This window comes from Dendropsophus ebraccatus, chromosome 10, assembly GCF_027789765.1.
Source record: "Dendropsophus ebraccatus isolate aDenEbr1 chromosome 10, aDenEbr1.pat, whole genome shotgun sequence".
Classification (NCBI taxonomy): domain Eukaryota; kingdom Metazoa; phylum Chordata; class Amphibia; order Anura; family Hylidae; genus Dendropsophus; species Dendropsophus ebraccatus.
In genome coordinates this window covers 51,335,244-51,362,505 of record NC_091463.1, presented here as the reverse complement: position 1 = coordinate 51,362,505, position 27,262 = coordinate 51,335,244, and the positions used below count along the sequence as shown (strand labels likewise).

The window sequence follows — 27,262 nt, the reverse complement described above, 5'->3', positions numbered from 1 at the left end:
CTAACAATGTACTGTAAGGGTAAATTCACACGGGCGTCTCACATAAAAAAAACGCAGCTAATCCGCAGCTAATCCGCAGCTAATCCGCAATACATTTATTATTCTTATTATTATTAATACATGTATTGCAGATAAGGTGCGGATTAGCTGCGTTTTTTTTATGCGAGACGCCCGTGTGAATTTACCCTAAGTCTATGAGGCACAGCTGCCACACTCTCTCCCCGATATATCTCCTGATCACAGTAGGATTCAGCAGTGAGACCTGCTGCAATCAATAACTTTTAACATGCCAAAAGTTATTTTTAATGACATGGACTCTTTAAATACAAATAAAAAAAAATTATTTAAAATATTTTAAAAAATACATAAACATAACAAAATTGAGAATCAAATTATAGATGTGAATAAAAATATGAAAAAAACTACAGATGGCAATAAAATAATACATGAAATAAAGTACATGTGAATAACATTATTGTCTTTCATGTAGTAAAAATAGCAATGACCATATGTTGTGGTGTAAAACAATAACCCTGTCATTTACAACTGACACAATCTGAATTAACACATTTACGTGGTCCCACTTAGTGAGACATTTAGCGCTGCATAGTTAATCAGACATCCCCTCTATTTCATAAAATTACATCCCAAGAAAGGAAGATATCATAGCCCGGAACACAGTCATAAGAAATTATAAGGATCCAACACTACTATGTTCATGTTTATCAAGGCACTAAAAACACCACTGTCAAATTCTGCTTTACTGAAGTCTATTTATTAGGGGCAGAGATGTTTTTTATGGCATTCACTGGAGAATTAACATACTGCTTGACGAAACTAGGTCATTGTGATAACTAATTATGTATGAGGAATATTTTGATTCATTCATTGTCTGCTTTGAAAAATATGTTACGGCAGATTTGAAATAATTAAAAAAAAAAAATGTAAAGTTGCTTTTTGTGTTAGAGTGAGATTGTATCTATTTAAAACATTGCATTGGGAATACTGATTATTGGAATGTTTCTATTAAAATGGTCAACATTAATAAATACTGTCAACATGTTGTATAGATTGTAGAATACACTTAATCATTATCATGTCATTATTATGATAATGATAAAAATATATATATATATAGAATATATAAAAGCATATATTTAAAAAATATATATAGACAATATATAAAAAGACCACACTTGAATACAGCTTCAACACAGTCTGCAATAATTTTAGAAATGTCCACCTTCCAGAGAAAATTTTACTTTGGTTTAAGGCATATTCATTTTTCATACAATGTTAGGCTATGTTCACACCACATTGCATAGCAACGAACGTTGTTAAACTGCTGGACGCTGGGCTGCATTTAGGCTGTTCCTGCAGCCGATACCTCTGTATTGGCTGCAGGAACATTCTTTTTTTAACCCTTAGAAAACCGTGCCAATTTAAATTTTTTGCTTTTTCCCTTTATTCTTCCTTGTGCTTAAAAGGCCATAGCAGTTGCATTTTTCCCCCTAGAAACCCACATGAGCCCTTATTTTTTGAGCCACTAATTGTCATTTGCAATGAAAGGCAGAACTTTTATTTTATTTGATGGCTTTTAAAAAATTCAAACAATTTTTAACAAATATATATAACATAAAATCGCTCTATTACCAGGCTTATAGCGCTTTTATCCTTTGGTCTATAGGGCTGTGTGAGGAGTCATTTTTTGTGCCAGGATCTGTACTTTCTGTAAGTACCTTGATTGCACATATGCAACTTTTTGATCGCTTTTTATTACAATTTTTCTGGATTTGATGCGACCAAAAATACGCCATTTTGCACTTTGGGATTAGGGTTATTTCCCCCGGTGTTAGGGTTATTCCACCTGGGGGACTTCTAGTATAGCCACATTACTCTCATTGAGATCTATGCAGTATAATAATACTGCATAGATCAATGAGATAGGCACTCTATTGCTTTCGGCTGCTGCAGCCAAAAGCAATAGAGTGCCGAGCTGGGATCAGCGCCATATTGGTGCAGACCCCGGCTGGTACCGGATGCAAGGATCTCCCCTTTGCCTTCCCAATCAGCGATCCGCCCCCTAGAGCATCAGGGAAGGGCTGCAATAAGTATTCAGATGCGTCAAACAAGAAGAACAAGGCACTACTCAAATAATAAATAACGCGGTAGGCTTCTACCCAATATGGTATAAAGAACATATGTAGCACTAGAAAGACAGAAAGAAAGCTATGCCATATTCAGAAGGGTGGTACAACAACAATAAATAGACTGTATACTCAAAATATGAACAATATAGAAATCTTTATTAATGTGTAGAACTACAGGTGCAAAACATACAAGATAAAATAATTTAAAAACACACAAAACACACATGGAACTGTGCAAGGTAGGCACAGACCCAAACGATATCCCAACATGTACAAGTGTACCGACCCCTTCAACAGCTCATATGTAGAGATGAGCGAACCGGGTTCGGGTTCGAGTCGATCCGAACCCGAACGTTCGGTATTTGATTAGCTGGGGCTGCTGAACTTGGATAAAGCTCTAAGGTTGTCTGGAAAACATGGATACAGCCAATGACTATATCCATGTTTTCCACATAGCCTTAGGGCTTTATCCAAGTTTAGCAGCCACCGCTAATCAAATGCTGAACGCTCATCTCTACTCATATGATGTTACAGGCTTCTATATCAAAAACCTAATATTTTATGTTAGGTTTTTGATGCAACTTTGACAGCTGCATCTGAATACTTAGTTATCGGGCAAGGTGATCGGACCATGCCAGCTAATGGCCGCGGTCCCGGGCTACATATAACACCCGGGATCACGCAGCTCCGCTCTGACTTCCCCTAGCGACCGCTAGACATTCAGGTAGGCCCAGGGTCATCTAGGAATTAACATTGATTTATGCCCGATGTGCCCACAAATCAAATAGCCGTTCACTTCAATGCAGCTGCCGCCGCACCTTGCATTATTTCAGCGGGTATTGTTTCTGGACGCAGTTCACTGAAAAACGTCCTTAAATAATAGGAAGGTACATTATTTTAATGTCCTAAAGAACGGACGTTAACATAACACTTTTTGAACACAGCAGGCAGCATCGCATTGACTTCAATGCAATGCCACCCCTGCAGTAAAAAAACGGACGCTGATTCCATTGCAATCAGCGCCCGTTCTTTACATAAGAATTAGGTTGTGTGAACATAGCCTGATTTTGTGGCAGAATGATAGACTTATATATACCAAAGCGTCCCACATTTCTTTGTGGGACTCAAAAGCACTGGCAGTTGCCCTATATTCAGTCCATTAAAGAGTCACTATCATTAAAAACCACTTTTGACATTTCATCAGACATATCAAAAGTACTGAAAAGTCAATCTTCAGTCTAAACATGTAATAGGACTGAGGGTGGAGGCCAAGTAAAATTATTTAGGGGGGGGGGGTAGTCTTGTGCATAATGGTCTTATGCATGTTTGTAGCCATAGAGACTGCTGGTAGAGTGGAATTCACTGCTGATCTGCAACCAGCCCTGATGATAAGTACACTATAACCTATTCTCTCTAGCCTTTTACCTTAGCGATATATTAGCAATCCAATTGCAAACTATGTGATACCTAGCACAGAATAATTTTTTTTCCTTACTTCTTTACAGACTCCAAGGTCTAATGTTTTCTATTGAATGTAGTAAAGCCTGTAGTAGAAGATCCATTTAAGATTTTTAAAGTGTAATATAAGAAATGGCATTTCCATATGAACATACATTCAATGACACACTTCATACCTCCATGCAGAATATTATTACAATATGCTTAGTGTACAGTATACCCAGCCTTTCACTGCCCATTATCTAGTGTTTTCTTTCATAAGTATGTTAAATCTAGGCTGGAATTCACAAAGCTCCGATTACCTACATCAAAACCTGACCCTCATTTAGCAGTTATTGTCTTCGACAAGCTTTAATTCTCTTAGTGAACTCTGGCTCTCCAGTTAGTCTCATAAAAATACATATTCATTACACGTCAGGCTTTCATTAATTCAATACTAATATGAATGTATGCATGAGACATCCTGGGTAACTGCATTGGTCTTAAAGAACTGCCATGTTTAAAAAAAAAAAAAAGTTGTTTTACATACAAATGAAGTTCCCTATGTACCCTTTGCCTTGCAGTGACGCTATGTATTGGCATGCTTAGTCCGTAACTGTTATAAGATTCTGTGCTTCCGTATTATAGTCATCAAACATTTTTATGGCCCCAAGGAACATTATAAAGAAATTGCTTACAATGTTAACTGAGTCATATGGAGGTCACATAAAATTTGTGCCCGGGCTGACAGCAAATAAAGACACATTTAGGCTATGTTCACACAACGTTTTTTTTTAGCTCCGTTTAAAATGACGTCATTTTGAGTCTAAAATAACGGACGTCATTTATCAGTCTTGTCTCCCCTTAGTGCAATGACTGGTGTTTGTACATTATTCTAGTTTGTGTTACTAATTGGACTTTGAGTGTGGCTTAATTGAAAAGTCCATTGAATTTAATAGTAAAAATGGAGAAAAAACTGTGACAAAAGGAAAACTGTGTCTTAACATCTTAACAACTAAAAAAAATGTCCGCTGTTTGCAAAAGACATCCGAAAATAATGATCATGTTCATTATTTTGACGTCCACGGTAAAAACGTCCGTTATTCAATACATTGTGTGCATTGGACGTCCGTCTTCCCATTGACTGCAATGCATTGCCATTGCAGTCAATTAAATCACGACAATATCGGACGTTATATAAAACATAAAATCAGATGCCTTTACTCTAATTATGATGTTGTGTGAACAATGGCCCGGTCATTGGCACATATCTAAATATTCGGCTGTGGGCTCTGTAATCTTGTCAGATTTTACACTGTGCATAGGCTCTTATCTTACTCAGGTTCTATTTCCCTTGTGACTGTTAAGTATAATAATTATAATATCAGAAATTACTGCTGTGTGTTGTAGATTTGATACTTATAAATTATTAATAATTCCTGTAGAATTACATGTATGCTACAGTTCTATCATTTTCCTATGGACTCTTGTATTCTTTGGCAATCTACTCTTTCTATAAGGTTTTAAGATTAAATTTTTGGTTCTAAAAAAAATTTCATGATTTTTATAAAAACCCTTTCCCCCAAAGTTTTCTAAGAATATAGAGGCCCTAGAGCATGTGTTTTGGAAAACAAAACAAAACAACAAAAAAAACAACAAGATAGACCCAAAAAACAGATCAAATATTGAAAAGAAAAAAGACAAAAAAACATAATAAAACAAACTTTATAGCTCCCTATGGAACTGCAGCTTACATTTGTCTGGTATCCCCCCCCCCTTTATTTTTATTTTTTGAATTTTATGTACATGAACATATTCATGCCAGTTTTTTTTTCTTAAAATGCAATGGAAGGAAAACTAAATAGTTGTTCCCAGCAGCTAGAAGTAAAAGTGGTGAATGCTATATTTTATTTGGTATCTGAAAAACCCTTTCTCTGGACAAAATTTCTGTTTTCAGGAGTTTATTATTGCTTATTTTTGCACCAAAAATTTGCCACTTTTCCACCAAAAAATGCAGGCTTTAATTAATTTATTTATTTTTTGTCAGGCATTCTGGTATTTTATAAGGAAATATTGGGATTCTGATTTTTTTGGAGCACATTTTAGCGTAAAGTGTTGAGTGCCAAAAAATATTCATAAAACCTTTGTACTGGGAATGTTTTATTTGTTCTCCCACATATGTTAGGGGTAAAAAATGCCCATTTTTCTTCATACATCATTTTTTAAAAGAAATGTCCATCACAGAAGCTGTTCTCTGGTGGGTTTCTTACCAGCCTTTCTTTCCTCTCTTGAAGCAACTTGTTAGCTGATTTATGACCATATCAAAGTTGAACTTTGATCTGGTTGTAAATCAGCAATGATGTTCCTTCAGAAAAGAAAGGATGCTAAGAAACCCACCAGAGAATAGCTTCTCTTGTAGATTCAACAGAGAACAGGACACTGGAAAGGTTGTAGAATAGAATATAAACTTAAACTTTAATTTCTGTAGTGTGTGATGTCTGAGCTTGGTACCATGAAATAAGCAATGCTACCTGCATTTCTACAAACTACAGTCAAGATGGCGGAGAACAGAAAGACACCGCTAGGCTATCTTCACACCACACACACACACCACAGTATATACTACGGAAATACTATGTGTGAACATAGCCTAGCGCTACATCCCCACAAATTCCTTTTTGGGTGCCTAAATGCTGCAGTTTTTTGGCACCACGATGACGGCCATCCAGAAAAATGTCTGCAGCCAAAAAAAACATGATCTTTCTGTGTTTTCCACTCACTCCTAGTTTTTATTAAAATTTGGTGTGCCCAGTTATTTAACATGGGAGTCTACACACAATAATGAGATATGATGCTATGTTTAACAACCAGATCAAGATGAAGGAACTACACAATGCTGTGTTATTCCTTCTCCTTACATAACATAATCCTCATTTTATCATAATTAGAGATGAGCGAAGCAGGCGGAAATTTGTTTCGCAAGCTTTTAACGAATTTCACTAAAGAACCAAAACTATAGTAGCTACAGTACTGGGACTATTACAGAAGGACAAATTTGTTAACACATGTTCTTGTAAAAGTGTCAAAAATGGCAAAAACCCAATTTAAAAAAAATGTCAGTCAGCCGGTCAATCATTGAATCTAATGAAACCTAACTTGTACAACACAGTAATAGTGGAGTGGAGTATGGCCACTGATTATGTAAGGTACACAGTCCATTCACTGATCCCAGTAAATTGGTATAACTCAATAGTTTACAGTGCCCAGTGAGTGAATAATATGGACTGTGTCTTCCCTGGTGACAGTGAATCCCTATAGGCACCCAGTTACTTGGAAAACGGGACACTTGGTTGGCAACAAAACATCACCCACAACCAGCACTCCTATCCTCTCCTTGCTGTTCCTAAATCAATCTGTTAGGATCTGTCCACACTGAGTAATTCAGGCGGAATTCCGCAGCGGAATCCCGCCTGTCTTAGTGTGTCATAGCCCATCTAAGGGAGTGCGCATGCTCCTTCGCTGCTGCCACTCTCCACTCAGGGAAGTGACTGAATTACTCAGTGTGAACATACCCTAACAGAGTGATTTAGGGACAGCAAGGAGGGGCTAGGAGGGCTGGTTGTGGGTGAATTCCGCCTCAGTGTGAACATACCCTTAGTCTCTCCCTGCTCTGCTCTAACTTCCTGCTGACATCCTGCTCTCTCCACCATCACAGAGGGGCCTACAGCTGATTGGACGGGAGCTAGGGATTATGGTTAATGCCTTTCTGCAGTCCAGTGACGCTCCAGACAGCATGTGCGGGTGCCTTTTTTTTTTTTTTGCGAATTTCTTTGAATTGGCGGGAATTTGCTTTGCAGAATGAAGAGAATTGATGGCCAGATTCGCAGCAAATTTTGATTTGCCAAATTTGCTTCGCTCATCTCTAATCATAATGTATGGTCTTCTGGCTACAGCATGCTGTACATTGGCTACTTCTGCTCTTGACCATGCAAGGATCAATGGCTTTTACAGCATTCAAAAATTACAAACAATTGTGCTGAAATAACCAGTATCACATGGTTCTTGTGAACCTTTTACAAAATAGTTGAACTTACCTGGCGATACAAATAAGTGGATGATATAAGTGTGCAATCATGTGGTGGCTAATATAACACATGATAGAAAACAGATTATAGCATGTTTAAGTATATTTAAGAAATACTTCATTACATTCAAACCTTGGAGTGTTAAGAAGCAACATCTTCTGCCTTCTAGCTGTATCACAGATTACATGGAAGATTTATCTATCCCTGAATACTTGATTATACATTCTGAACACATTGGCGTTATATTGAACATAAACAAAAGCTAATTACAATTGATGGACTCGCTCCTACCACAGGCACACATGGATCATCTAAGCTGAATCTATCAAGGTGCATTCACTGCCTATACATAGTATCATTGCATTTTTTGAGCTAAGTCAAGAAAAAAAAAAAAAATTGCTGTTGATTCAATGTGAAACACTAAATGTGACTGCATTCATTATGCGTCCATTCTTTTTCGAAGAAAACAAACATTTTTGTGTCACAAGTTTGATTGCGGCATGATGCTTATGTAAATTATATCTTACAAAGCAGTAGGAGGACTAGAACTCAGCATTCAAATGGTGAAATGGAATACTAAGAGTTTCTATGTCAGCGGGCACTTTTGAAAAGTGGCGCTATTAACATAAAATAGATCACTTATGTGTGTTTGTTATCTTTTAAATCTGTACAGTATACAGATTTGTTAAATGTATGTACACTTGTGGAAAAAAAGAGGGTTCATGGAAGGGAATGAAAGAAAATTCAATGCTAAAAAGAAGTGATGGAGACGGTTAAAGAACTGTTTATGAAGCCATTGAAAAAAAGATAGGTGAACGGCCAGCTATGCATAAAGCAACAGCTGTACTTAAGGTGACAAAAACACAGGTCAAAACTCAAATAAGACGTCTTTGGACATCAGATACAAAAAAATGAACATGCTTCAGAAGCTTATAGCTTTATCTGTCTCACCCAGTTCTGAAACCACACAGCAATCCATTTGTTTTGGGGGTTTTAATTAGGTATTTTGTGGTTGTACTTCCTGGTTGAGCAGCTGCTCAATACTACAAGTTCCAGAATGCATTGCTCTCCTTCAGCTCTTCATCACAGCCCTCCCACCCTGCCTACTCCTCTCCTTCAGCAGAATGCACAGTAAGGCCCGGTTCACAACAAGCAAAAACGGCATTCCGCATCAGAGATTGCCACCGTGCAATCCCGCCGTGCTCAGTTCCTGTAGTGTCCGAATGGGAGGGCGTGCGCTATTTTTGCTCAGTGTGAACTGGGCCTTAAAGTAGTGGCACCTGCTTCTTTCACTCCTCGTCTGGTCCGACAGATGCTGATGGAGACTCGAGGGGCTGGTCAAAGATGGTGACATCACTCACAAGGGTTGGGATAGAGCTTAGAAACAAGATCCAGCCAAGTCTCCTGTTAATTCAGAGGATGATACATTGTCATAGGAGAGAGGGAGGAGTCAGGGACAATACAAATTTGTAGTTTCAGAGAAGAAAGAATAGCTTTGGCACTCAATCCATCAATGTTTATTCCATCAAGTGGTCACAGATGTAAATGATACAGGCGAACAGATTGTTTGCATCTGTGACCAGTTGATGGAATAAACATTGTTGGATTGGAAGCAAGTGCCGCCGCTTTTCTTTCTTCTCTGAAGTTTTATGTGCAGGTTCTGTGGGCACAGAGCACTGCTTCAACTCCAATCTATTTGTGTGCAAGGATCTATGGACCACATTAAGAACTTTTGTTTAAAGTAGAGAGTGCCCAGACGTATAACTACCATATTACTATTTGTGATAACAAATATTCTCACACAACATCTTTTTTTGGCCATTTCATGTCTCAAAACTGCAGTAATTTGTAACCAATGCCTCATTTTGTGCCAAAATAACGGCCAGCCAAAAATATTGTATTTATTTAAATACAATTTTCTGATATCATAGTGACCCTTTAAGAATGCTTGTAGAAACCTTGGATCTGCATAATGGCTTACAAAGCAGATTTGACTTGACATTTGTCATACACAGGACTTATTGCAACTGTTATTGACAAATCTATACTGAAGGTACATGATACAGTCGAATTCAGGAAGCAAATGAAAATAAGCATATTGAAGCTCAACCTGGATTTAAGCTTTGAGAAAACCACAGCCCAAGTTTACTTCTGATTCTTCTCCAGACATAAGAATCTACAACCCCTGATATTTCAGTTCTGGAGTCATTTAAATTCCCAGGATAAATGTGTAATGGTTAACTAGACTGTCGCTTGAGTTTAATGTACAAGTAAAAACATTGGGGCTGATTTACTAATGTGTTTCCATGATAAAATTGACTTTTTTTGTCCATTTTCCCTGTCGGTTTGGTGTTCTGACATATTTACTAAAGGTGTGCAACAATTTTACCAAAAACCCGACAAACTTGTTATTTTTTGTCTAAAAAACTGCCAAGTGGGCGTGTCATGGGTGTGTCCTTTAAAACTTGCCACAACCGACAGATTTACTAAGCAAACATCATTTTTTGATGGGTTTTCTTTTCTAAAGACCAGATACTTCTAGTGTGGCAGGATGGTCCGGTTTTCGTTTTATCTTGTGAAAAAACTTCCAGATTTACTAAGGGTGTGTGCCATATTAATGAATTGAAAACCAGACACAACCAACAGATTTTTAGTAAATGAGTCCCATTGTATCAGATTTTACTTTTTAAAATGACATCCGTTATTGCAGCATTTTATTCAACCTCAATGCAATGCACTTAAAGGGGTAGTGCGGCGCTAAGAAATTATTCACAGAATAACACACATTACAAAGTTATACAACTTTGTAATGTATGTTATGTCTGTGAATCGCCCCCTTCCCTGTGCCCCCCCACCTCCGCACGTGTACCTGGAAGTGTGGTGCATTATACATACCTGTCACGTGCCGACCCCCGTCCCCGATCTTCTGTGCCAAGACGTCATCTTCGGACGGACGGCCGAACACCTCAGATCGTCCCGAGTGCCGGCCACCCTCTGCCGCGTCATCAGATGCTCAGCCACTCGCGGTAAAGCATCTGATGACGCGGCAGAGGGTCGATCGGAGAGCTTCGTCCGTCCGTCCGAAGATGAAGTCGTGGCACAAGATGGCGGACGGGCGCGACACGGATCAGGTAATTTATAATGCACCACACTTCCGGGTACACGTGTGGGGGTGGGGGGACACAGGGAAGGGGGCGATTCACAGACATAACATACATTACAAAGTTGTATAACTCTGTAATGTGTGTTATTCTGTGAATAATTTCTTAGCGCCGCACTACCCCTTTAAGTCAATGGAATCATTACTGCCCAAAGCACACAGCATATTAAATGAGAGACATTGCTGGAGCAGAGATCAAAATAATGATCGTGACAATTCAAACAACGGATGTTATTTTTTAAATTGTTCACACAGTTTTTATTTTTTCACTTTCCTTTCACAGTCTTTTCTATTAAATTTAATTGACTTTTCAATTAAACACACACCCAAAGGGCAAGCAGTCCACCTAAACTAGAATAATGTACCAGCAGTTGTCATTGCATAGACAGGTGTAAAAGAAACATGGAATGACTGAAGTCAAAATCCTTTTAAAAAAAAAACAGACAAGTAAAATCATCATGTGAACATAGTCTAGAAATTGCTCACTATTTATTTCAGGTTAAAAAAAATTAGGGCATCCTATTCATGTTGTACAAAGCTAAAGGAACTTGCCGCAATTTCTGTGGATCCAGGCTCTATGGCTTTGACATACATTGGGAATCCAGCTTTTAGCTGATTTATCTAAAATTTGCATATTCTTTTTTTATTTGTTGCATTGTAAAATATAATTATTGAACTAAATCCATGACTGACAGGAATCCATTGCTAGATGCACATCAAACCAGATCTGCTTTGCAAGTCATTACCTAGATACAAGGTTCGGTGACCTTTTACACATTTTCATTACAGGAATTACTTGTCATTACATTGCGGAGGCATAAACAATCATACCATACAGTATTATTACCAGTTTTCCTTCTGTGCTAGCAGGCATCACAGTCCAATATTCACTATGCTTGGCTACAGGAATCTTCCTTTACAATATGCAGTCAATATGAAACAACAGAAAAGCCAGGTTTGCTCTTAAAACATGCAATTTCACTTCATGTTGGTCCTCTACCAAAACTGAAATGTTTCAATTCAAAGGGGATCGTATGTGAAATAAAAATATATGATTGGTTTCTACCTTAAAAAAATTAACTAACAAGCGCTGCACTTGTCCACTGGTTGCATGGTGTTGCAGGTCAGTACCATTCAGTGGCGTAGCTACCATGATGGCAGACCACGCAGCGGCTACGGGGCACGGGCAGTAAGGGGTCCTGTGCCCCAGCAAAGTGTAATCTGCCATCATGGTAGTCCATTCTCAGAGCCCCCCTCAATCACTGCAGCACCTAATTAACCCCCCCAGCTGTCCAGGTGTAGGGGGATGGGGCTGCTGTTGGTGGCATATCATCCCTTAACCCCATACTAACTTAATCGGCACATGATTCTCTCTGCCTTCCCGACACATGAGTGATGCCGCTTGTGTGTCACATACCTGTCAGATTGACGGAATGCTGTGCCGGCCATGTGAAACGTGAGTGCGGGGTTCAGGGATGGCATGCCACTGACAGCAGCCCCATCCCCTTACCCCTGGACAGATGGGTAGGCCCGGCCCATATCTGATTCATGGGGCCCCATACAGTTTTTTTCTATGGGGCCTCAAGAATCCTAGCTACGCCTCTGGTACCATTCACTAGAATAGAGCCGTGAGGCAATGCCTGACATTATCTATTGGCAAGAGCGACTGAAGGACAAAAGAAAAGCAGATATGTTTTCTTAATCCTGTATAACCCTTTCATAGGAGCAATGTAGATTATACTGTACATGATATGTTATGGAGTTCTGCTGCTGTGTAAATAAACACCAAAAGTTGCACGAGCTACTGTATGTGTATAACTAGTAAAAACCTAGGGGCCTGTAATAAAAGAGCTTTTGGCCATAGGAAACATCTTTAGTTCTTATGGGAGTATTCTGTTGCTGTGATGGATAGCTGTCTGCCAAAACTGTAGCTGGCTGCATCCTCTAGGTGATTGTTGAATGTTACCCAGGAGGTAATAGGAAACTATTAGACCTAATGATATCCTGCTATGAGGCCGGACTTTCTTTTCCTTAGCTTCCCCTAGTAGTTGTAATGAACTTTGTGTTATTAATGCTGCACCTTTCATCTCTGTTCTTTTATGTACTATAAAATATGTCCTCAGCATTTTAGTATTAAAAAAAAAAAGTTTGCCCATGTAACAATGTTAAACTCTTTTCACATTTCTTTTTCTAATGGATTCCAATGGATGCATAGGTCCTACTCTTGACATATGCATTTGATGCCTACATAGGGTCCAATGAACGTATGTAAAGGAAAAGAGACTCTTGCCTTTTACTGGACTTCCTCCTCCTGTAGGTCCCGAACAGTGATGCATACACTACTGTGTGTCTAGCAGCTCACCTTACAATGGTCAGTAGAGATGAGCGAATCACTCGGACATTCGTTTCGCGAAGTTCGCGAATATTCGCACAAATTCACAAATATTTGCAAATTGTATGTGAACAAATTTCATTAAAAATAGTGGCAAGCAAACATGTCAGTAAATGTTTGTATGTTCATACGAAAATGCCGCTAATTGTCTGTGTTTGCTGATATGAACAATTTGTTTGGTGATTGGAATGCTTATACCAATCATTTTCTACCATGCGAACATTTATCTTGTGATGTACGCAACTGCGTAATATTTGCAACTGTGTAATGTTCGCAACTGCGTAATGTACGCAACTGTGTAAGCTAAAGTGCGCTCGCTATTGCGGCCGCCATGTTTAGCAAATTTGCGAACAATGGTCAGCCTTCAGAAACGTGTGTTCTATTGTTTTATTAAGTTATCTCACTACCACCCTACAGCTGATGTGCAATACATGTGTACCTTGCATGTCCAAAAATGTGTGCAAAGAGCTTTACCACCCAACCATGTACAAATAATAGAAATTCATTCATAAATAGATGCATTATACCAATAATACCAGTTCCAATGTAAGCACTAAAATCTTTATAGTTTGCGTTAATAAACTATATAACATTAGTCTGAAGTACTGGAATGGTTTTCTTACCTCGCTCAGTATCGTAGAGGTAAACAAATCTTTGCCAGTCATAATCATTGAGAAGAGTTAAAATGGCTCCTTTAAGTGCTGGCCGCATCTGGATGACAAACTGTACATCTGCGTCTGTTGGGTAGCTTGGCGTGATGAATGAAGTGTGAAGGGCACCACAAAACGATGTGAGAGTATTCATAGACATTTGATCATAGAACCCAAAGATGGCATAGACTCCACGAGAAAACTGTGAACAGACTGAGAGAGAAGAACGATGGTAAATAAAGAGTTAAAGAAATGCATAGACAGAACATCAGAAATTCTATCTTTTATAATCAATGCGGACATTTGTTTTTCTCTTTTAAAATCAATGCAGATAATTGTCAGGATCTTTACTTACACACTATCATCTCTGTAGCTGTCTGACAGTAAGTTGATCATATTATTATTATTATTATTATTATTATTATTAACTATATCAATGCGTGTGATCAGCTACAGCAGCATAAAAACCGTGAAAGTTCTGTTTTATAACACTGGTTACCTGGAAACTTTTGTGGTTAAGATAATAACTTTAAAAAACCTGAAAAGAATCTGAGTATCCTTTTTGATCATTTGTTATGTATCTCAGACTGCAATTCTTTCTTAGCAAAATACAGAAAGCATATGGAACAATAGTTACAAAAGGCTTGAGGCGTATATTGCTGTGATTCTGGAAAACAGAGACTGATGGTTATCAAATTGGCTTGCAGGAAGCATGCTCCAAAACATTCCCTCCAGGATTCTACAAAGACTGCACAAGCACACACACATACATACAGAAAAGGAATCATTTCTCTTTTACCAGAGTTTGCCTGGGGATTTCTCAAAAGGTGATCATCATTCATTGTTAATCAGAAGACAAGGAAATATTGCTGCACCATCCTGGTGGAAATTCATCATTACTACACGTCCACTACTAGTCCTGCTATAAATATTATGACTAATAACTAACCATTCCCTGAGTAATATTTATTATTATTATTATGATTATTATTACATTTATATTAGTCACAAATCTAAATTGTTAACACCTGCATGACCATCCGTATCACTTTAGTCTCCTGGTCCCCTTCACTATTTCTTGTCATTCATACATTTCTAAAAAAAAAATTTTCTGGTTACCTTTGGTCTGATACAGAGATGGTTGCAGAAAAGGGAAAATTTCCGGTTTATTTATAAATATTTGGTCAATTATTATTGAAGCTATGTTTACACACAGTAAAAGAAACAAAAAATATGGCCATAATGTTGAGCTAAAAATACACATATATTTTCAATTTAATAATGCACTCCATTTAAGTAAATGGGAAATGGGCAAGCAATGCACACACTATATAGAATAATGGCTGTAATTGATTATGATCATCCAGTATGATAAACATGCTGATTATTTACTACCTACTTTTGCAGTTTTTATTTCTGCCTGTTCATACATTGTTCTGTTTTCACTCAAAATCGGGGCTATATTTTGCTTTTATTTTACTGCGCCAGTACGAGAAAGCCCTATATATTACTGCTCTATTCCTGGGTGCGGGCAGGGGATGAAGCAGTGGAGGCGGGCTGGCCCGTCCCCAGTGCGAGGAAACCCTACCCCTCTATGATGCTGCTATATAAGAATAAATGGAGCTGCACCATAGAAGGGCAGGGGGTTCTTCTCACTGGGGGCGAGTCAGCCATTTCCAGTGCTTCTCACCCGGCTGGTGCCCAAGAATAGAACGGTGGCGTGTGCAGGAATAGGGAGGTGGTTCAAAAAAAGGACTGCAGCAGCGGCGCTGTTCTATTGATGTGAGAAACTTAAACCGAATGTAATGATGGTAAATTCGCTTCAAACTAAATGACCATTTAAGTTAGTAAGTACAGTATACATTGCATTCATGTAAAGTAATTCAGCCAGTTAACAATACTAAGCATAAAGCTAATGGCCAATGGCTAATTGTAGTGTTGATGTTACCAAATAATTAACAGTAAACATGTTTGATGTGCCTGGTAATAGCTATTGAGGTTGGAGACCTAAGTTTTAATTGTGGCTTCTCTTAGCCAGTGAAGCCGGTCATACACATAAGAATTCTGCCATCTGAGCTTGTCTGCTTATTTTATAGGGGAGATGTACAAAAGCCACTGATGACATATCTCCTAAAAGTACAAAATATTAGAAATGCTGAAATCCAGCATTGTTACATGGCTGCAATGTGATCCTGGGCTTCAGAGTTTGAGACAGGGAAACAAGGTTGTGAGTCCCACTGGGCATAGGTACTTGTGGATATTGACAATGTATGCTGTTGCTATCAAAACAATTGGCCAAAAACAAAGACGACTAATCTCCTACACTGTATTTTAGCAGTGTGTTTAGATGAAAATGTTTGGCCCTTGACCAAACATGGCTGCTTGTCCTTACTGACCAGACAGAGGTAAAAAGAGTGATAAGTATGCATAACTTTTTTGTTATTATTTAGTATATAGCACATGGCATGCATTTTCTTACATTGTGCTATACCTCTGATGTATATAGGAAATGGAGTGGAGACATGACCTGAGATCATTAGTATATCCTGCTTGAAATATTAATCTATAAAAACAAAAATCTAGGGTACATGGGTAACTTCTGCAGGACACATTTGTTTTAGTAAGAAGGTGGAAAAATTTGATCCAGTAAAAAGAAATAAAGGGGGGGGGGGTGTTGAAGGAAAAATAACTTCATATATGAATAATAAAAATAACCTCATATCGGGTTGGATTTGTTTATTTTTGCTTAAGCGCCTTCTACACAAGAGCATCAGATGCGAGATGCAGGGAGTAAGGATTTAGTGACTCATAACGGATAACATAAAATGCAGCATCAGCACAACTTGAGAATAATTGTATTGGACGACATTCTAAGCATGTTGGCTTCAGCGCTATCAGTAATTACAGCAGATAGCAATAGATTTCAGGAATCTCTTGCATCACGGTAACAACTAGAATTTTACAGCCAAATTCCAATAACAAACGCTATTTAAACCTTTTCCTTTAATACTAATGAGTAACTTATTATCTACTCCGAGCACGCCACAGGATGCCAATTGGATTTTATTGTCCCATTTAAAGGGCAAATAAACCTTATTTTTGTTTTTTTTTTCTTTAAAGGGGAAGATAAAAGAACTAATTATCTTAGCTCTCATTTAGTTTCTGAACCTGCAGCTTTATTAATATTCTATAACCCTCGCTAACAGGGTCCGCTAAAAATGTCACTTGTAGAATTAAAGAGCGCAAGGTTCCTTGGCTTTGTAAAGTTTTTCATCTGATAAATGAAAGATGGCAGTAAACAATGAAATGATGCGTTTGTATTAACGTCAATGTGAAAAGGCTAAATTAGCATTAATGTCTCAGTCTTTAAATGTTGCCAATCTATAAAGAACTTATAAAACACTACTCCTTGTTATGTGTTCTCCCTTTACACACCTATATGATTCCTATTAGTAAGTCATGCGTTAATAATAGTGAATATAATAGGCACTATAGTGGAACGCTGACTCATTTCATTGTGTTTTGTCACATGCTGTGGGACTGTGAAATGTGATGATAATGGTACAAAACATGAATTGACTATGGGCATCCCTTTAACTTCTCTCCTAAACCGTTATGAAAACTCCTGTGGAGGCATTGTGTAAGTGATAGCTACAGGAAGCAAGATGCAAGAAAATAATCTGGCTGCAAATTACTTTCCAAGCCTTTTTAGGCTATGTTGACACAACGTTTTTTGAGCTCTGCTTAAAATGACGTCCATCATTTTGAGTCTAAAATAACGGACGTCATTTGGCTGTCTGGCCTCCTCTTAGTGCTATGACAGCTGTTGGTTCATTTTTCTAGTTTGGGGTTACTACTTGCCCTTTGGGTATGTCTTAATTGAAAAGTCCATTGAATTTAATAATAAAAACAGAGAAAGAATGGGGGGAAAAGAAAAAATGTGTGTTAACAACTAATAAAAAATGTTCGCTGTTCATTATTTTGATGTCCGCGGTAAAAGCGTCCGGTATTCAATACATTGTGTGCATTGGACGTCTGCCTTTCCATTTACTTCAAGGCATTGCCATTGCAGTCAGTAAAATCACGGCAATAACGGACGTCTTTATTAATATCAAAATCAGCCAGCTTTTCTCTATTTTTGATGTTGTGTAAACATAGCCTTAGACTGATGTGGAAACCAACCTGGCTCCTGTATGTATGTACGTATGTATTTCTTAAATGTTTACAACCCTGAGTGATAATTATATATTTCAGAAATAAACAAGAAGTGCTTTCATCTGGCTAATGTATGTTATATGTAAATTAAACTAACTAGTGCTCAAAGGCATAACTGTATACCGATAAATGTAGAAGTAAAATGCATACGCACATGCATATACTGTATATATATATATATATATATATATATATATATATATGAAGTAATTGGTTGCTGGACGGCACTGTGTGGCTCAAAGGCTCAGGTGAGAGCACAAATCTCAGGTCTACTCAATGAGATCTTTTTCAAGCAGTGATACAACAGTGTACATGGTGGGTATATAACATGGTAGATCCTCCCATCAAACATCCCCCAATTAGTGACATCATTCTGTTTTGCATATATAAACAGTCTCTATATGTGTAAAATACAATGTGAAACAATATAGTATAAGCGTGATACAGGTAAGTATACTACATTCAAGTGGTTAAAAGAGGCTGATCATCAATCCAGATAATATAAAGTCCAAATCATAGCATTATATAAAGTCCAATTCATCAGAGGTTAATGGAGGTGGGTCATTACTCACCCCGGGTTTTACTAATCAGCTGTTCACTCTCTCGGGTCCATGCCGTAGCAGTGTTTGTAAACAGTTGCACAGAGCATGTGCGAGGTGAACGCACATAGAGCGGGTCAGATCTGGTGGCGTCATTGGGTCTGCACAGCATCGGAGAGCCGCGCATGCGCCATTAACCTCTGGTGAATTGGACTTTATATAATGCTATGATTTGGACTTTATACTATCTGCATTGATGATCAGCCTCATTTAACCACTTGAATGTAGTATACTTACCTGTATCACGCTTATACTATATTGTTTCACATTGTATTTTACACGTATAGAGATTGTTTATATATGCAAAACAGAAAGATGTCACTAATTGGTGGATGTTTGATGGGAGGATCTACCATGTTATATACCCACCATGTACACTGTTGTATCACTTTTTGAAAAAGATCTCATTGAGTGGACCTGAGATTTGCGCATTTCACATATATTATATATATATATATATATATATATATATATATATATATATATATATTATACACACTCACACATTGTATATAGACGTACCAGTGAACTGGCTAGTTGTGCTGTCAACAGCCTATGCTGTGTTTTTTTTTTCTCGTGGCCTAGTTAATTTTTTTATTAAAAAAAAAAACAACACCACTCCCGTCCTGTGTGTGGTATTACAACTCAGCTTTTACTCGGTGCCTCAGACTTTGACAATACACCATTGCTGTCATATAGTTTACATGGTGGGGGGAATTTATCAAGACCAGTGTACCCATATGCCGGTCATAAATGAAGCTCTGCCCCCAGGCACCCCGCCAGACTTACTAAGACTGTCTACCATGATTTACACCTGAAAACCAGTGGTTTTCCCGGATGTACGCTAGAGTGCATGTTGATAAATCCCCCCTGTGTTTGCATTTATCCTGTTAATCTTAGTTGTATAGTTATGTTCACACAACGTTTTTTTCAGCTCTGTTTAAAATTACGTCCGTTATTTTGAGTCTAAAATAATTTAACGTCATTTAGCTGTCTAGCCTCCCCTTAGTTTAATGATGGTTGTTGGTCCATTATACTAGTTTGGGGTTACTAATTGGCCTTAAGTGGCTTAATTGAAAAGTCCATTGAATTTAATAGTAAAAACAGAGAAAGAACGGTGACAAAAGAAAAACGGTGTGTGAACAACTAATAAAAAACGTTCGCTGTTTGCAAAAGATGTCCGAAAATAATGATCATGTAAAAACATCCGTTATTCAATACATTGTGCGCATTGGACGTCCATCTTTCCATTGACTACAATGCATTGCATTGCAGTCATTAAAATTGCGCAAAAAAGGACGTTTTTTTTAATTTGCAAAGGTGGCCGCCTTTTCTCTATTTTTGACATTGTGTGAACATAGCCTTACAGTGTACAGTGTATATGCAGTCCTTTTTATTGAGTGTTGTAGATTTTTATAGAAATGGTGTATAATGTCTATTTACTATATATTTCACATGAATGATGTAATTATAATTAATATTTCCCACCTATAAGATACATTGCCACAATTATAGCAATTGTAAATTTCAATCACTTTTCGTTTTGGTGCAGTTCTTGATAAGTGGTTATGGGCACACTAAGCAAGGAAAATTGATGTTGTAACTCTCAGTGGGACATCCTCCATTAATCTATTGATTCACTTATCTCTTCAGTTTCTCTTGTTTTTGCCACATCTTCTCAATTGCCTTTCCTGCAGTCATTTCGGCTCGCTGCTGTGAAGATTCTTATATTATACTTCTATTTCCATGAATGTTTTTTTTGTATGAAATGACACAAATGTATATTGAAGGCAGAGATTGCATATTAAAGCTATTTACTGTTTATGTTGTAATCTTCACTTTAGATGGTGTCTGCAGCATAATGTAAAAGTAAAATAACAAATGGTTTATAACGTGCTAGACACGAAATCAAAGTTTGCTGCAAAGAAACAGAACAAATATATCCAGGTCATGAGTTGAACCAGAAGAGAAACAGATTGCTGAACTCAGGGAGACCAGCCAAACGACACCACTAACGGCTGCTAGTGAAAGCGTTCAATGCAGTGAAGTCCTAGGTGCATTGCCCCCTGGGAAACATGAATATGCAAAAGAGGAGCCCATGGAGCCTCATTGAAGAGTCTCAAAACACAGGACTAGCCAGATATCCCTCCGGGAAGGAATCGGCCTAGGGGCAGCTCCTGTTAGGAAACCACCAAAACCACCATATTAAGTGGCCCTTTAAGTCAATGTAATGACAGGGGATAAACCAAGGCTAGGTAACCATCCACATACAGCTGTTTCGGGGTGTTGCCCCTCATCAGTGTTGAACCAGGACTGTTAAAGAGCTATTCCACTCAAAGGCTAAAAAATTAAATGCTCCCAAACCTAGCTCATCTTATTCACCAAGTACCTCTAAATATTTTGAGCTTACACCTGTCTTTCTAGCTGTTCCTGAGCTACAAGTATTTATAAAAGCCGATCTATATCCAAGATGGCACCATCCGGGAAACTACATTTCCCAGCATGCATTGCACCTCAGAGCCAACTGACAAGTATCTGCCTCATGTTGTAGTATCACTGGCTCAATATGCTTCTGTTTTACACTATAAATCCTATTATCCACAACCACTCTTATGGTATAGCAGCTTTGGGTACTGTAAGGCCTTTGAGATTCTGAGAGAATTGGAGGGGTGCTGTCAGTCAGGTTCCTTAGGTATATCCTCTATATAGCACACTTCATGAAGTCAACTAGGCTTCATTATAGTGCAGTTAAACAGGATTAACAGGATTTATTCAGGTATATTATTCTCAATCCAGTAAACTCCATCAGAAAGAGACATCAGTGTGGAAAATGATGAAATGCTTCCTCCCACCCACAAAGTCTGGCTTCTTCACACAGGGGAATAAGTTACAGATACATCAGTTTTACCAGTCCTATCCTGTAATCCATCTGATTCCTACCAAGCTAAAGTTTCTCCCCTTGTGGCAAATCCAGCTTCTGTTCTGTGATATCTGGCTGCTGTCATGACATAATTCTGTCCTCTGTTAATGGTTCCACTTTATACACACACACACACACACACAGGACCTTGCTTCCTTTTACCTCACACACATAGAAACTTGCTTCCTCACACCTCATACAAAGGGCGTTGCTTCCTGTTATCTCACACACAACAGGACATTGCTTATTGTTACGTCACACACAACAGGATCTTGTTTCCTATTACTTCAAACACAACAGGACCCTGCTTTCTGTTACCTCACACACAGGACCTTGCTTTCTGTTACCACACACAACAGAACCTTGCTTCCAGTTACCTCACATACAGTACCATTGCTTCCTTTTGGCTCACAGAACAGGACCTTGCTTCCTTTTACCACACACAACAGTACCTTGCTTTCAGTTACCTCACAAAGAGTACCCTTGCTTCCTTTTAGCTCACACAACAGGACCTTGCTTCCTGTTACCTCACACACAACAGAACCTTGCTTTCTTTTACCTCACACATTAGTACCTTTCTTCCTGTTACCTAACACACAGGACTTTTCTTCCAGTTATCTCACATACAAAAGGACATTTCTGCTTTTAACCATTGAACAAGAAGTATGCCAGGGCACTCACCAATCGATGTGCTGTAATCTTTATTGTATAAATTTCGTAGCAGGAAACGTGGAAATGTGAAACAGCTGTCCTGCTGAGGGGGCTTGGCATCCTCCCCGCCGCCTGCTTTTTAACCAGCTATGAAATTTATACAATAAAGATTACAGCACATCGATTGGTGAGTGCCCTGGCATACTTCTTGTTCAATGGACTATGTATACGCTTCATGCAATTTGCACAGAGAGTACCACTAAAGATGTTAAGATTACCACAAGTATAACTCCTATCCTCCCGAGTATGTGTCTAGCTGCATAGAGGTGGTAGTGCCGGTAGCTGCTTCTACAAATAGAATTTCTGCTTTTACCTCACACAACACTGACTGGGCTCTCTTCCAGATTCTTCTTTGCCCCTCTCATGCACAGCTGTCATTTTTAACTCCCTCATTGCTGGACAACTGGCAAGTTGTGTGCTGGCACTACTGGCATTCTCTAACTGTTATACAGAGGTAATTAATTATCCTTGACAGCGACAGTCACGCTTACCTTGGACCACATATCCATCTACATAGATAGATTAGAAAGAGAGAGAGTTGAAACAACTGGGTTTTGTTTCCCCTGTACTGGTCTGGATGATGTCACTGTTCTGTTGGTTCCCCACCCCTTGGCCAGATGCTCACCAATTGGTGTGATGTCAGTGGTGAGCAGTGTTAGAAATGAGGTGTTACAGCTTGCCCGGCAATAGAAGAGACAGAGATCATGTGACTTTGGTCTCAGAAGGGAGGGAGACAAGACCATGTGCATCAGTAAATGAGGATTTTCTGCAGCTTTGGGGTGGGAGTCAGGATGTGCTGCAGACAAACGGTCCAATTCATGTAATAGAAACCTAATACAAACAAGCTTAGATTATGGGTCGGGATTGAACAGGGTAACTTTCTTAAGTTGAGTGCCCCTTAAGCTTGTGGCTGTGTTTACACACTGAGTTTTATTTAATTTAATGATGTTTTTTTTTAATTTTTTATTTTTTTTAAATAGGATTTTATGTGTTCTTGCATCTCATTAGTACAGAGCAGGGTGCTGGCTGACCGTGTAAGAGGCATTTTAGAGGTTTATCATAATTACCATTATGATTAGGTTTATCATACTCACAGAAGAGTCACCTCTAATAAGTGGCACAGAGTGCCAATGCTTTTCTTTTTGGTGTACAGCTGCTTTAAGTATGTAATGTATCCAAAAATTTCTGATTCACTTAGGTCTAAAAGTGGTCATAGACCGACCAATTTCTTGCTGCCATCTGGCGATGTAAAGATTTCAACCAGTACAACCAAAATTGTTTGGACAGTAAATTCAGCAGCAGCAGGTTTGGTTTATATATACTTTATGTGGTTTCTGGTCAGTATAAAGTGTACCTATTACAAATTGGGTAAAGTTTTTTTTTTGAGGAGAGCATCATAAAGATGTTCGGAGACTCATAGGCCTTTTATTTTCCACTGGGATTTCAAGGAAGAAAAGCCTCTCACTAGCTAAACACTGCCTTGCTCTGTGCTAAAAAGGGGAAATGTCTGTAATGAGGTGCTCAGCCCCCAACTGATGACTAGAACATGGGAAGAAAGAAGCTGGTGGCTAAGCACCTCTCTTCCTTCATTCTTTGAGCGTGACCTAGACACTCCCATAGACTTACATCAGGTGTCCAAAAATAGCAATGGAAACAGCACTTCAATGTGAAAAAACTGTGACTTTATTTACACCCTTTTGCATGATGTTTTGGCTGTAATCTAGCCTTTTTCAAAGGCTAGATTACAGTTGAAGTGTTGCGCAAGAGGGTGCGAATTAATTCACTTTTTTCACACTAAAGTGCTGTCTCCATTGCTATTTTTGGATTGTGCCCAGACAGAATCCAATCTGGTGAGACGTGCACTATCCTGCATTGTATAACTGGTGATGCTTATACCTATACTTTTGAATTAAATCAGTTGTCATTGGTTAAAAACCCTGACTGATTTTTTTTTTTTTTTTAAGTGACAGTACCCATTTAATGGTTTTTGTAATTCTAACACAATAGACATGGCAACAGAGCTTCTACAGTTCATAAGCTTTCAAAGACATATGCCATTGCAGTTCTTGTAAGAGATTGTTCTTCATACGGATTATAAAATTCTTGGTTTAAATAGAAATGGCAATAAACATGACAAGTAGCAATAAAAACAACAACAAGGGGTACATGTTGGGCATTGCGAGGCAATTTTTTTTTACATGCACCTACACAGCAAAAGCATTGGATCTAATTGCAAAAGCAACTGCCCTGTTGGAGTATGGCATAGGATGAAAGGTTATTTAGCAAGATTAAGAAAACTGATGTATTAACGGCAAATAAACACAATGTCCTTGTAAATGTTAATATTGGAAGAAGACGTCCTTTATACGATAGACTAAACAGCACTTTCCAGTGACAGTAAACTCTGACGGAGGCCAAAGGTGAAAGAACATTAATCATGAAGTCTAACATGATGTGAACTGCTGAACAGGAAAAGGTTGCATATGGCAGTCAGTGCGATGCTCACAGAAGGCAATGTAATGCACAACAGCACGTCAGATGTTTAAATTAGGCCCTTGGGTTCAAATGACATTAAAGACCAGAGAGTAGGAGGACGTCAAAAATTGCTGACCCCCCAATGCAAACTAGAATGATACATTTTACTACAGCAGTACCGAATATTCTGTCCATGCCTTTCGGATGATACCATTTAATATCCATATCATATACTTTGTGTTTCTTTTTTATTATATTTTTGCTTTGGCAATTTTCTGCAAACAGTAAAAATTGCGGTATCTGTTGGGGCAATACAAATATTATTATTATTATTGTTAGTAGTAGTAGTAGTTGTAGTAGTAATATAAAATATAGTGCTATCATATGTGACAGCTTTAACTTTCCCAAGCAGATTATTTATATGTAATTTCTTTTTTTTTTTAAGTGTATATATGTAGATGGTAGGCACATGTGTGTAGGTTCCCCCATCCTCCCATTATAATAAAATAATAAATCACAGGAGTGGCACACTGAGAATTCCGAAGCCTTATAATTACAGAGGCTGGAATCGGTGACCTGTGAAAAGGCACAATGATCTGAGCCCCACATTCATAAACATTAAAATGTCACACTGCTATAATCTATGTTTCCTCCTACTTCCCTGTATTTTCATGTATAACAATAGGCAACTGTTTATCAGTAATTTCCCTGTTTATTTGTTTATAGCTTGAAGCCAAATCTTTATTTTTTTTCTCTTAGAAATGTATGTAAAGGAATTTTCTATGCTAGCATTTCTATATGTGCTTAGTACTCAATTTGTTAGTGATTTAGATGAGAGGGGGTTAGTGATAATGATACTAGACGTCTCATGTTACCTCTCATGGCCAAAGTCAATAGAATGCAAGTCCATTTATGTTGCTTGTATTTCTTAGAGAGGAATAGCAGAATTCTTAATCACTGCCACCATACTACAGTAGGCCCTCTACACTCTCCATTAACGTAGAACAGTAATGCCTGCATTCTGCTGATGGTGCTGTTAGAGCAAATAGCTTAAATGCTTATTAACCTCTTAACTGTCGCATTCAAACTAGAATAACCCTCCCTAAATGGGCCTTTTTTGTTGTTTTTAAATAAACGGACATCTCAAGTAAATTACATTGGCTCATAACACAGGTGTGGCAATTCTTTTTTACCATCAGCTCTGTTTGGCCCAATCTGTTATGGCCTTGGCCCTTTGAATAAACAGAGTTCTTCTAAAACTGTAAAGAGTTTAATTTATTCTCTACTATATTTAATAATTTTAGGCATGTTCTTTAATTTTAGCCAAGACTTTTACATGTCTTATAACTTATCATACAGTAATACCATCCTATAGAAAGTTATTCTTTCTTTTCTTACCTTGTTTAAGAGCATACTGTTCAAATTTCACCAATAGCTCCTAACACATAATATTTAGAATATAAACTGTTGGCATGCACGAAACCATATTTTCAAATGGTGGTATACACTTAGTCTGTGTATAGGTCTGCAAGTAAAGATGAACAATTTTTATTTATATGAATTGTCGGTCAATTATTTGGTTGGCAACCCTGTTCGATTCATATGCAACACTTAAAGCAAGTGCACCTCATGGTACATTTGCTTTAAAATAGAACAAAAATGGGTGAAAAAAACAATTATTTGCCTAAAAATAGACAGAAAGCCCCCCTCTATTTTATCTGAATGAACAGTAACTGAGACATTTTTGCTATTTGTCAATGACAGATACAGTAACACAGAATACTGCTTTTAATATTAAAGGTATGTTCACATGCAGAATTCCGCGGTGGAGCTTTTTGCTGCAGAGTCCCGCCTGTTTCAGTGGGACACTGCTTCTGTATGGGAGAGCGTGACATTTCACTTCTTTGAGCGGAGAGTGGCGGCAGCGGAGAAGTGCGTGCTCTCCCATAGAAAGTCTATGGGAATTTCGCTCCGGAATTTCACCTGATTTATTCAGTGTGAACATACTCTAATGCAGTGATTTGTGTCTCTATAGATCAATCCCTAAACATATATTGGCGCAAAATCTTTTCTTTCCTAAGTAGCTTCCCACTCCTCCTTGGAACAGTTTTTTTACTATGAATTTTTTCAAATATATTCAAATGTAAATAGAACAGTAAAGGCGGTGGGTGCAGCTCACTATAATCTCTGGGGCCGAGGTCACAACTAGGCAGTGACTACCCTGATCACTAAATATCAAACAGAGAATAAAAGAAAGAAGCCTAGACCTCAAAGCTAGTGTAGGTATGCAGATGGATAAAAATTGGTATGTGAAATGAAAATGGATAAGTGAAAATCCACAAAATGACAAGAACAGAATAAAAGCAGTTCAGGCAATGGCAACCCTAAGTAACAAAAAAAAAAAAAAAAAAAAAGGAGAGAGAGAGAGAGAGAGAGAGAGGCAATATACCTAATGTTCACTTGACATT

The 27,262-nt window shown here is 38.1% G+C and overlaps 1 protein-coding gene across 1 annotated transcript in view; it reads right to left on the bottom strand.

Moving 5' to 3' along the window:
* The window catches only part of GRIA3 (glutamate ionotropic receptor AMPA type subunit 3), a 246,832-nt gene that overhangs the window by 168,424 nt on the left and 51,146 nt on the right, over positions 1-27,262 (bottom strand). Inside the window, exon 3 of the mRNA XM_069985508.1 lies at positions 13,848-14,087. Within this exon, the coding sequence (XP_069841609.1) occupies positions 13,848-14,087 (240 nt within the window). The remainder of the gene's footprint in view (positions 1-13,847; positions 14,088-27,262) is intronic.